Here is an 11,640-nt window from a genome sequence, read left to right as displayed (position 1 = left end):
GTACCACAAGTTTTTATGTCATATTATATTCTCCTTATATAGTTACAGAGAGTGAGGTACTTTGCTGCATTAAACTGACAGCAGGTGTTGCATAAATAAAGTTTATTTGTTACCTCGCTCTGCAGTTCAGAAGCCTCTTTGGCGTGCAGCGTGTCCAGAGTCTCGGGCAGCGTGGAATACAAAGAGCTTCTCACTTCTTTCTTTCCCTTCTTGTATTTCATCTAAAAGTAATAAAAAGACATTTTCTTGTTTTCTGAGTGGATTTAAGGACCAAAAAAATCATTAAATAACAAACAAAAAATTTTGGCAGAACATCTGCACTGCTCAGTGTGTGTGTGTGTGTGTGTGTGTTGTTTTTGTTGTTATTGTTATTTATCAGCTGTGAAATTAACCCTCACATGTTACTAACACCAGAAACCAAACCAGCAGGGCTGATTCAGGACTACAAATGTAATGATTCCATCCAAACGAGATAATTTAGCTTTTATTTTAACCCCTGATGCGTGCTTCTCACCTCGCTCTGCAGCTCAGCAACGTTTTTAGCAAACTCCATCTCAGTCGTTTCTGGCATCTGACTGTAGATGCTCTGACAGCGACTCTTCATCCCGTCCTCTTTGTATTTAATCTGTCAAAAAATATGTGAATATGTCTGTCAAATATGTACAAATTCTAAACATCATCTGACGGCAATTAACTTTCCTTTCCTTTAATGAAATATGTCTTTATCTCCTTTGTTTTCTATCTTTTGTCTTTGCCTCCCTTGTGTTGAACACACATTTGTCCTTACAGATCAGAGTGGAAAGCGAGCCAAGCCTCATTAGTGCAGCCTGTATCTGCATCACAGCCTCAACATGCAAATTTACAAGGCTGCAACTCAGATAACCTCTTTGATCCTTTTTGTGGAGATAATAAGACTTGTGATGACCAGCTCATGATAAAAACATCAGACATGATCAGAGACTGGAACGCTGCAGCTCTCTGCAGACACTATGGCAAGTTGTTAAAATTCAAATCACCTGGTGAGACTGCAAACAGTATGTATCTGCTGCTCTCGTGCATACGTCTTTACATCACTGTAAGCTTTTATCCAGCTTTACTCTGCAGTGTCCTGTGTGCATCCTAATGATCATATCCCCACATCTGCATTTCCACTGGCTATCTGGGATGAATTTTGGTCACATCAGTTCCTTGTCAGATTTGTTTCAGAAAGAAAAACAAAGGGGACGTGATCTTTGTACCTCACTCAGCACGTCGCTCATCTCTTTGGCGAAGCTGGTTTCCGAAGTCTCGGGCAGAGTGGAATACAGCGAGCTGGACATCTTCTTCATGCCCTCCTTGTACTTCACCTGGAGAAGTTAGCACCAGGAACAAAACAACTCATTTATACCCAGACCTTTTGGTTTGTTTACCCTCTGCTCTTCTGTAAACAAAGATGCACTGATAAAAACAGCTCTGACCTCACTGAGCAGCTCTGCCGCCTCTTTGGCGTGTTGCGTCTCCAGAGTCGCCGGCAGCTGGGAGTAGAGACAGCTGCTCACCTGCTTGTTTCCAGCCTCTTTATATTTTGCCTGAAGAACACAACATACGTTCTCAAACAATTACGGCTGCAAGCCTCTATCTGGAGAGTCTGAACTATTACTGAACCTGTTAGCTAGTGGGGCCTGTTGGTTTTTCTCCGGTGTGATCTTATAAACCAGCGAATCAAAGTAAGCCTCAAAATATGTGTTTTATACTTTCCAGTTGTATTTAACCTCATTCATAATGATTAAATTTAGTTAACATAACTTCATTCAGATTTTCACTAGTGTGTATTTGCCAACAGTGAGATAGAAGTTTGTCTTGTTACAGCTCAATATGGTCCCAATTTCAACTTAGATTCATGTATACAGACAGAAGAAAAACACAACTATAACACTGTTGTATAATTTCATTTCTTGAAGCTCACGACCATTTTAGTCTTTCTGTCGGAGACCTTTACACAGAGACTTTCATACACTCCCTGAATCTTTTCACTAAATTCTGTTCTGTAGATATTGTTTTATTATTATTATTAGTAGTATTAGTATTAATTAATTAATTAATTAATTTCTATTCCATTCATCTTCTGCCGCTTATCTGGAGTCGGGTCGCGGGGGAAGCTGTCTAAGCAGGAAAACCCAGTCTTCCCTCTCCCCGGCCACATTCACCAGCTCATCCGGAGGGATCCCGAGACGTTCCCAGGCCAGCCGAGAGATGTAGTCCGTCCAGCGTGTCCTGGGTCTTCCCCGGGGGCCTCTTTCCGGTGGGACGTGCCAGAACACCTCACCAGGGAGGCGTCCAGGAGGCATCCTAACCAGATGCCCGAGCCACCTCATCTGGTTCCTCTTGATGTGGAGGAGCAGCGACTCTACTCTGAGCCCCTCCCGGATCACCGAGCTTATAGTATAGTAAATTTAAGTTGAAAAATCTTTCTGGAACTTATTGAGTCTGTTTGTATTCCACCACCCAAATATCATCAAAGTGAAGAGGCATGACCAATCCTAGACCTCTGCTGAATGCCCCTTTTATACCCAATCATGACACCCTCACATGCCACAGGTTAATATGCTAATGTTAGAATATTCAAGAAGGATGTTACTGTAAATCAGAAAAAACAACAACTTTTTTTTACCTCCCCTTTTAACTTTTCCTTTGAGTGTGTTATTGCATTATTATTATTATTATTATTATTGTTGTTGTTGTTGTTGTTGTTATTATTTTTATTATTATTATAATTATTTGGTAATAAACATTTCAGATATAACACAAGATTCTTTTTGAGATATAAGTTTAATAATAAAAATAACCATGCTGCATACTCTAACAGCCTGAAAACTCAGCGAGTCTAATTAGAGCTTTAAAATTGGAGAAACTCCACAGAATAAAGTAAAGCGCTCCACTCTGACTCAGAGAATTTGGTGAAAAGTCAAACTCTCTTTTCAGCTGTCAGCAGCGTTAAAAGGCTCCGAACAACTTCCTCACTGAAAGCTGAAGTCGCCTCTAGAGAAATCCTGAACTCAGTGCTGCTTCTGACCGTCATGCTTTAAGAAGACGGAAGCGTTGTGGGTACCTCACTCTGCAGCTCAGACAGCTGTTTGGCCAGCTGTGTCTCTGTGGTCTCTGGCAACTGATGGTACAAACTGCTCTGAATCTTCTGCTTCAGACCTTCTTTGTACTTGACCTGCAGATATGAACGGATCAATGAACTATAAATAAAGGTAATTCTGTTTAAAATCAGAGTGAAAACGCAGCATACCTCACTCTGCAGGCTTGAAACCTCTCTTGCACGCTGTGTGTCGATGGTCTCGGGCAGCAGAGAGTAAAGGTTGATGTTCATGTCCTTCTTACCCTCCTCCTTATACTTCACCTGCAGTAATCACAATAAGGTCTAAAACTTAAATATGTCCAGACAGAGGAGCAAGTAGTATCTTGTAGAAAGGTCTATAAAATAAATATTTTTCAAATCTTTGTTTCAGATGTATTTGTTTTAAAAGTTGAGCAGAAAGGCTGGTTGTTCTAATAAGTTTTAGTTTAATGTAGACAGATATGACGGATTATATTTCACTTTGTTCTCTATAAAAACACATTTAATAATAATAATAATATTTTCTATATAAAACATTTAGATACAAAAACATGGAACTATAAATAAATACTAGAACTTTCTTGTAGGTTAAAGCAGTTTTGTAGTGATGTTTGCATCAACATGTAGCTGTCAGCTTTAATAAATCTGCTGCTTTACAACAATTCTCAAATACAAATGTCATTGATTTACACTAAAGCTTTGTGCATTAAAGGGTTTATTCTGTGTTTTATGGTAGTTACTGTACCTGTACTTAAGGTAGGTACTGTACCTGTACTATAGATAGTTACTGTACCTGTACAGCAGGTAGGTACTGTACCTGTACTATAGATTGTTACTGTACCTGTACAGCAGGTAGTTACTGTACCTGTACTTAAGGTAGGTACTGTACCTGTACGGTAGGTAGTTACTGTACCTGTACTTAAGGTAGTTACTGTACCTGTACTGTAGGTAGGTACTGTACCTGTACTATAGATAGTTACTGTACCTGTACAGCAGGTAGTTACTGTATCTGTACTTAAGGTAGGTACTGTACCTGTACTTAAGGTAGGTACTGTACCTGTACAGTAGGTAGTTACTGTACCTGTACTATAGATAGTTACTGTAATCTGTACAGCAGGTAGTTACTGTACCTGTACTTAAGGTAGGTACTGTACCTGTACAGTAGGTAGTTACTGTACCTGTACTATAGATAGTTACTGTAATCTGTACAGCAGGTAGTTACTGTACCTGTACTTAAGGTAGTTACTGTACCTGTACTGTAGGTAGTTACTGTATCTGTACTTAAGGTAGTTACTGTACCTGCACAGCAGGTAGGTACTGTACCTGTACTTAAGGTAGGTACTGTACCTGCACAGTAGGTAGGTACTGTACCTGTACTTAAGGTAGTTACCGTACCTGTACTTAAGGTAGGTACTGTACCTCTACTGTAGGTAGTTACTGTACCTGTACTGTAGATAGTTACTGTACCTGTACAGCAGGTAGGTACTGTACCTGTACAGTAGGTAGTTACTGTACCTCTACTGTAGGTAGTTACTGTACCTGTACTGTAGATAGTTACTGTACCTGTACAGCAGGTAGGTACTGTACCTGTACAGTAGGTAGTTACTGTACCTGTACTGTAGATAGTTACTGTACCTGTACAGTAGGTAGTTACTGTACCTGTACTGTAGATAGTTACTGTACCTGTACTGTAGATAGTTACTGTACCTGTACTTAAGGTTGTTACTGTACCTGTACTATAGATAGTTACTGTACCTGTACAGCAGGTAGTTACTGTACCTGTACTTAAGGTAGTTACTGTATCTGTACTGTAGGTAGTTACTGTACCTGTACTTAAGGTAGTTACTGTACCTGCACAGCAGGTAGGTACTGTACCTGTACTTAAGGTAGGTACTGTACCTGTACTTAAGGTAGGTACTGTACCTGTACAGTAGGTAGTTACTGTACCTGTACTGTAGATAGTTACTGTACCTGTACAGCAGGTAGGTACTGTACCTGTACAGTAGGTAGTTACTGTACCTCTACTGTAGGTAGTTACTGTACCTGTACTGTAGATAGTTACTGTACCTGTACAGCAGGTAGGTACTGTACCTGTACAGTAGGCAGTTACTGTACCTGTACTGTAGATAGTTACTGTATCTGTACTGTAGGTAGTTACTGGACCTGTACAGCAGGTAGGTACTGTACCTGTACTGTAGATAGTTACTGTACCTGTACTGTAGGTAGATACTGTACCTGTACAGCAGGTAGGTACTGTACCTGTACTGTAGATAGTTACTGTACCTGTACTGTAGATAGTTAGTGTACCTGTACAGTAGGTAGTTACTGTACCTGTACTGTAGGTAGGTACTGTACCTGTACTATAGATAGTTACTGTACCTGTACAGCAGGTAGTTACTGTACCTGTACTTAAGGTAGGTACTGTACCTGTACAGTAGGTAGTTACTGTACCTGTACTGTAGGTAGTTACTGTACCTGCACAACAGGTAGGTACTGTACCTGTACTTAAGGTAGGTACTGTACCTGTACTATAGATAGTTACTGTACCTGTACAGCAGGTAGTTACTGTACCTGTACTTAAGGTAGTTACTGTACCTGCACAGCAGGTAGGTACTGTACCTGTACTTAAGGTAGGTACTGTACCTGTACAGTAGGTAGTTACTGTACCTGTACTTAAGGTAGTTACCGTACCTGTACTTAAGGTAGGTACTGTACCTCTACTGTAGGTAGTTACTGTACCTGTACTGTAGATAGTTACTGTACCTGTACAGCAGGTAGGTACTGTACCTGTACAGTAGGTAGTTACTGTACCTCTACTGTAGGTAGTTACTGTACCTGTACTGTAGATAGTTACTGTACCTGTACAGCAGGTAGGTACTGTACCTGTACTGTAGATAGTTACTGTACCTGTACAGCAGGTAGATACTGTACCTGTACAGTAGGTAGTTACTGTACCTGTACTGTAGATAGTTACTGTACCTGTACAGCAGGTAGTTACTGTACCTGTACAGTAGGTAGTTACTGTACCTGTACTGTAGATAGTTACTGTACCTGTACTGTAGGTAGTTAGTGTACCTGTACAGTAGGTAGTTACTGTACCTGTACTGTAGGTAGTTAGTGTACCTCACTGCAGAGCTCAGAGGCTTCCTTTGCATGAGCTGTCTGCAGAGTTTCTGGAAGGAGAGAGTACAAGCACGAGTTCCCGCCTTTCTTCCCCGATTCTTTATACCGCACCTGAAAAGGTTTTAATAATAATAATACATTTTATTTAAAAGCTCCTTTCAAAACACCCAAGGACACTGTACAAAAAAACATTAAAACGGTTAAAAACAATAAGTACAAAACAAGTACAGCAATAAGTACAGTTTTAAAACATACGAACCACAGCTTTATTACACTCTTTTATCCATTGTGAGGAAGACTGATTATTGTGTGTGTCTCACCTCGCTCTGCAGATCAGCAACGGTTTTAGCAAACTGAGTCTCGGAGGTTTCTGGAAGCTGAGAGTAGAAACTCTGAGAGAGGCTCTTCCTGCCACCCTCCTTGTACTTGCTCTGAGAAGTTAGAGCACAAAGTCATCAGTAAGCATCTAAACGAAGCTCTGCTGCTAGCAGAGCTACTTCATGGAGCCAGATGTTTGGATAACCAGCTGATTCTGGAAGCCAATCACACCAACGTCAATCTCCTATCATTTTCTTACAATTTCAGTGTGTGTTCAGTGTGTGTTCAGTGTGTTTTCAGTGTGTGTTCAGTGTGTGTTCAGTGTGTTTTCAGTGTGTTCAGTGTGTTTTCAGTGTGTGTTCAGTGTGTTATCAGTGTGTGTTCAGTGTGTTCAGTGTGTGTTCAGTGTGTTATCAGTGTGTGTTCAGTGTGTGTTCAGTGTGTGTTCAGTGTGTTTTCAGTGTGTGTTCAGTGTGTTCAGTGTGTGTTCAGTGTGTTATCAGTGTGTGTTCAGTGTGTGTTCAGTGTGTGTTCAGTGTGTTTTCAGTGTGTTCAGTGTGTTTTCAGTGTGTTTTCAGTGTGTGTTCAGTGTGTTCAGTGTGTTTTCAGTGTGTTTTCAGTGTGTGTTCAGTGTGTTCAGTGTGTGTTCAGTGTGTTTTCAGTGTGTTCAGTGTGTGTTCAGTGTGTTTTCAGTGTGTGTTCAATGTTTTCAGTGTGTGTTCAGTGTGTGTTCAGTGTGTTTTCAGTGTGTGTTCAGTGTGTTCAGTGTGTTCAGTGTGTGTTCAGTGTCTTTTCAGTGTGTGTTCAGTGTGTTTTTATTGTGTGTTTTTGTCGTGCCTCACTCTGCAGTTCAGTCATCTCTCTGGCGAACTGGATCTCTGTGGTGTCGGGGAGCTGAGAGTAAAGGGAGGACGGGACCCCTTTAGTCATAACCTTGGTCCGATAATTCACCTGGAGGAGAAGCGATACGACAGAGAAGATAAAAACTTCTTGGCGGCAGGTAGCAAGCACAGCACAAAGTCCTGAACATGTTTCAGTCTTAAGCTGTAGCTCAAGCACACTCCTGACTTTACCTGATAGGTTTGTTTTAAAACCTTCTGAGGTGGTGAAGAAAAGTTTTCTAGGTTTCTATTTTATTATTAATATATTAATTTAGTTTTTATTGGTTCTGCTGTTGGAATAGTGTCTTTCTGTATGGCGTTTGCATCATGTTCTCCTCGTGTATGCGTGGATTCTCTCCGGGTAATCAGGCTTCCTCCCACCGTCCAAAGACATACATGTCAGGTTAACTGGTGACCCCCTAGGAGTGAAGGTGAATGGGTGTCTTTATTTTGCCCTGCGTTGGACTGGCAACCTGTCCAGGGTGTACCTGCCTCTTGCCTAGCAGTTAATTGGATTAATTGAAGTTAATGTGTTACCTCACTCTGCAGCTGAGACACCTCCAAAGCATGCTGTATCTCTGGAGTGTCTGGAAGCTGGGAGTACAGAGAGATGGAGGCCTTTCTCTTCCCTTCTTCTTTGTACTTTTTCTGAAACAGAATAAAATCGGATCAGACCAGACCAGACCAGACCAGACCAGACCAGATGAGACCAGACCAGAGCAGACCAGACCAGACCAGACTAGACTAGACCAGATCAGGATTTTTCCCTCCATCAGACCTGTTGCCACTACTTTTCAGTCCAGTTCCTGCGTCATGTGGCATACCTCGGCCGTTTCTCCTTGTTTCCCTTACTTAAAAATGGCTTCTTGATAGATATTCTTCCATGGAGACCACTTTTGATGAGATTTTGGCCAAAGGTAGATGGATCAACTGAAGGCCCAGATCTCATCTTCTGTGTCAGGTCTTTCTTGGATTTTTTTTATTTCATTGCTGTCAGACACACAGTTCTTCTTTTGTCCTCCACTTGTCCGGACTTCTCAAATCTTTTGAGGACAAGCTGCACATCATACTGTGCTTTGCCAAGTTTTCATCTTTTAGTTCTTTAAGAATCATCTTGTTCTTGCAAAAATGTGTTCTGTATTTTCCAATGTTTTCCAACGATAAAATTAAACAAATTAGAACATGATGACGATAACAAAATGTCTAAGGATTCTGTTTAACATTGGGTTATTGCTAAGTTAAACCCTGCTTCATCCCTTGTGTTATCCTGTTTTTATGGTGGAATGACTCATTGGTGAGTTTAAAGTGAATTAACAAGTAAAAAATACATCCCTCTGGAAGTTGTCAGGTGCAAGGGCTGGACTGAAGATGAGTGAAAGGAAAACTTTGAAAGACCTTCAGAAAAACTGGAAAACAACTGACACGGACCATGAGGGCCTGGCTGAAATGCTGCTGCTGTACAGTGTCTCATCACGTTTGAGTACCTCGCTCTGAAACTCATGGACGGTCTTTGCCAGCTGCATCTCAGTGGTTTCAGGGAGTTGAGAGTATAAACTGCTGCTCATCTCCTTCTTTCCTTCCTCCTTGTATTTGTTCTGTGGAGCAGAGAGGAAACTTTCAGAGAAAGAAAATCTGAACAGGATCGAAGTGAATTTCCATCCATCGCTCTACCCGTCTGACCTCGCTCAGTATCTCAGTCAGCTCCTTGACAAACTGGGTTTCTGTGGTTTCTGGCAGCAGAGAATAAAGAGAGGAGGAAATCTCCATCTTTGTGTTTTCTCTGTATTTAATCTGGAAAACAAACATTCGAGTGTGAATTCAGTGCTGGTGCAGGAGTTTACAGGCTGGTAGATTAAGCCTCAGAGCATCTTCACATTACAACTAATCTATGTGAAAGTCGTTACCACAGACTTTCTGGATCTTCTGAATCTGTTTTCCTCTGTGCAGCTCAGGTCCGTTTACCTCACTCCGAAGCTCTGAAGCTTGTCTGGCGCGCTGTATCTCTGGAGTTTCAGGCAGGATGGAGTACAGAGAGACTGATGCCTCCTTCTTCCCCTCCTCCTTGTATTTCGACTGAAAATCAGAGCAGAATACGTTGAGAGCGTTTGTCATTTTGAGGACGAGTTTTAGAGCTTCTGAGGAAGAACAGCTCTCAGTCTGGCCTCCACATCTGGGTAAATATAAAACATTAGTGAGTGTCCACACAGGTATAGAAATGCAGTGGCATGCATGAGTTCAGACCTCGGATATCACGGCGCTGATGTTCTTGGCGTGGATGAGCTCGGCTCCTGGAACAAACAGACTCTGACCCTTCATCTTCTCAAAGTCTTCCTTATACTTCACCTGCGGGGATGAGGAGACATACGTTCGTGTGTGTTATGAGCTGAACTTCAGCTCCATCCTCAGAAGGGCTGTTGTGTCGGGTGTTTTGCAGTTTTTACTCTGCAGGCTTCCTGTCAGGCTGCGAGCTGCATAGATTAAGATCATTTTCAATATCCATGAACTTAAAGCCAGATAGCAGCTCAAGTTCTGCAGACGGAGCCCCAGCAGAATGCAAAATAAGGTTTCAATAAGAAACCAGCTGAACTTATCGTTGGCTTTGAACTCATCTGTAACATGCAGCACTGTTAAATACTTTTATAGTAAAAAAAAATACAATTTTGAAGAAAACAAACAGGATAAGAACATTTCATGAATAAATACTGTATGTATGTTTTAGCAATTAAAATGCAATTAAGATTTCTTTAATGTTTTAAACAAGGAAATACATATTTGATTTATTATCACTTTAAAGACTTTTTCTGGACTTTAGAATTTTCAACTTTTAGGTGAAATTTACATCAAATGTAATAAGTTGAAGCTACACTGACAACAAGTCGTTAATGTAGGAATTTTAATCAGAATCATGTAAGGGATGATGCTCGTTGAGGTGTCCATCATCATAAATAAATGGACGACGCAGAGGCGTGAACATCGAAGGGCGTCATCCCGCTTATACCATGGTCACTTAGGAAAGAAAAAAATATTAAATAAATTATTAATGCCTTAATGTTGGTTTTTACCATTAAAATCGTAAGTTTTTCACAAGAAGCGGCTGAGTGGACTATTTCGTTGTGACGCGTTGCCAAGGTAACCGGCTCTGACACAGAACCTGCAGGTGGGTCGGTCAGCTGTTGCATTAGACCTGATCAGTGGAGGGAAGAGAGATGATTGAATAACTTTATGTTACGTGACACACACATTTCAGAGGGCGGTGCAGCTCTTACAGCTTGTGTGTGTCCAGAAGATGATGCAACGTTTTGTTTCAGTCACAGATCGTTTCCTACATCGTTCAATAAGCCTGCAGGCTGCTTTCATAGCGACGCCCCGTCACAGACGTGATCTGGTGTGTCTGCAGCCCAGCGTCTGAGTTTCTGTTGCCACGGTTACCAACTACCATTTAGGCAGCACAATAATTTACAACAATAAGTATATTTGACCGGAACTTCTTTCATAGGTGTCTATTATCACTTTTTAATGGACATCTTCCAGCCAATCAGAATCGAGTATTCACCCAGACCATGGTATAAATCAGGGTAATACCTTTATCTCAAACTATTTATTGAAACAAAATCTAGCAACAGTGGCAGATAAACCACAAAATAAAATATCACTGTGTCAGTAACATGTCATGTGTTAGGCGTGGTCTTGGTCTAACGATGTCTAAATGTAAACGATGATGAAGAGGACTGTTTAGATGTCATTCAACCAGAACATTTAGTCCTCTTTATGTTTCAGACACATCAGTTCTCTTTTTGGTTTTTTGGTTGCAGTAATCGTCTTGTTAGAGAACATCATGTTGTGCAATGAATACATAAACATGGAAGAGTTGTTATGTACATTCAAAAGTTTAGAGAGGGCCAAATTAAGTCCACCTGTAAAGGTTAAAGTGGATTTTAGATTCATACTGACACCATACAAAAAGCTGAAAATGCCTAACTTTTTGTGAGTGGTGTATTTTAAGGATAGGGCCAGACTGGTGGCGTCTTCTTGTATCCGCACAGGTCATATTGTGACTTTTTTATCTGAACATTCCTTTTTATTCTGGTTTGGATGCTGTGCAGCTGAATGCTTTTTGCTGGTTACTCGGGCATTTTTTGACATCTGTTATGATGAGTTACAATGATGACAATGAGAATGTTGATTAGAGATGATGCCTGGAGAAAACCCAAGAGG

The 11,640-nt window shown here is 41.0% G+C and overlaps 2 protein-coding genes across 6 annotated transcripts in view; both read right to left on the bottom strand.

Moving 5' to 3' along the window:
- Positions 1-11,640, bottom strand: part of nebl (nebulette) — a 130,058-nt gene that overhangs the window by 54,754 nt on the left and 63,664 nt on the right. The gene's annotated exons all lie outside the window — the stretch shown is intronic.
- LOC121629222 (nebulin-like) overlaps positions 1-11,640 on the bottom strand; it is a 61,481-nt gene that overhangs the window by 44,826 nt on the left and 5,015 nt on the right. For all 4 annotated transcript variants that reach the window (XM_041968836.1, XM_041968834.1, XM_041968835.1 and 1 more), the window contains exons 3-16: positions 9,667-9,768; positions 9,388-9,498; positions 9,106-9,216; positions 8,910-9,020; positions 7,963-8,073; positions 7,382-7,495; positions 6,547-6,657; positions 6,227-6,337; positions 3,275-3,385; positions 3,089-3,199; positions 1,458-1,568; positions 1,239-1,346; positions 515-625; positions 114-221 (exon numbers count right to left, since the gene is read on the bottom strand). In XM_041968836.1, the coding sequence (XP_041824770.1) occupies positions 114-221; positions 515-625; positions 1,239-1,346; positions 1,458-1,568; positions 3,089-3,199; positions 3,275-3,385; positions 6,227-6,337; positions 6,547-6,657; positions 7,382-7,495; positions 7,963-8,073; positions 8,910-9,020; positions 9,106-9,216; positions 9,388-9,498; positions 9,667-9,768 (1,542 nt within the window). The remainder of the gene's footprint in view (positions 1-113; positions 222-514; positions 626-1,238; positions 1,347-1,457; positions 1,569-3,088; positions 3,200-3,274; positions 3,386-6,226; positions 6,338-6,546; positions 6,658-7,381; positions 7,496-7,962; positions 8,074-8,909; positions 9,021-9,105; positions 9,217-9,387; positions 9,499-9,666; positions 9,769-11,640) is intronic.

The sequence above is a fragment of the Melanotaenia boesemani genome, chromosome 18, assembly GCF_017639745.1.
Source record: "Melanotaenia boesemani isolate fMelBoe1 chromosome 18, fMelBoe1.pri, whole genome shotgun sequence".
NCBI classification, from domain to species: Eukaryota; Metazoa; Chordata; class Actinopteri; order Atheriniformes; family Melanotaeniidae; genus Melanotaenia; species Melanotaenia boesemani.
Note: the sequence above shows the minus strand (reverse complement) of the source record. Positions and strands in the feature narration are given on the sequence as shown.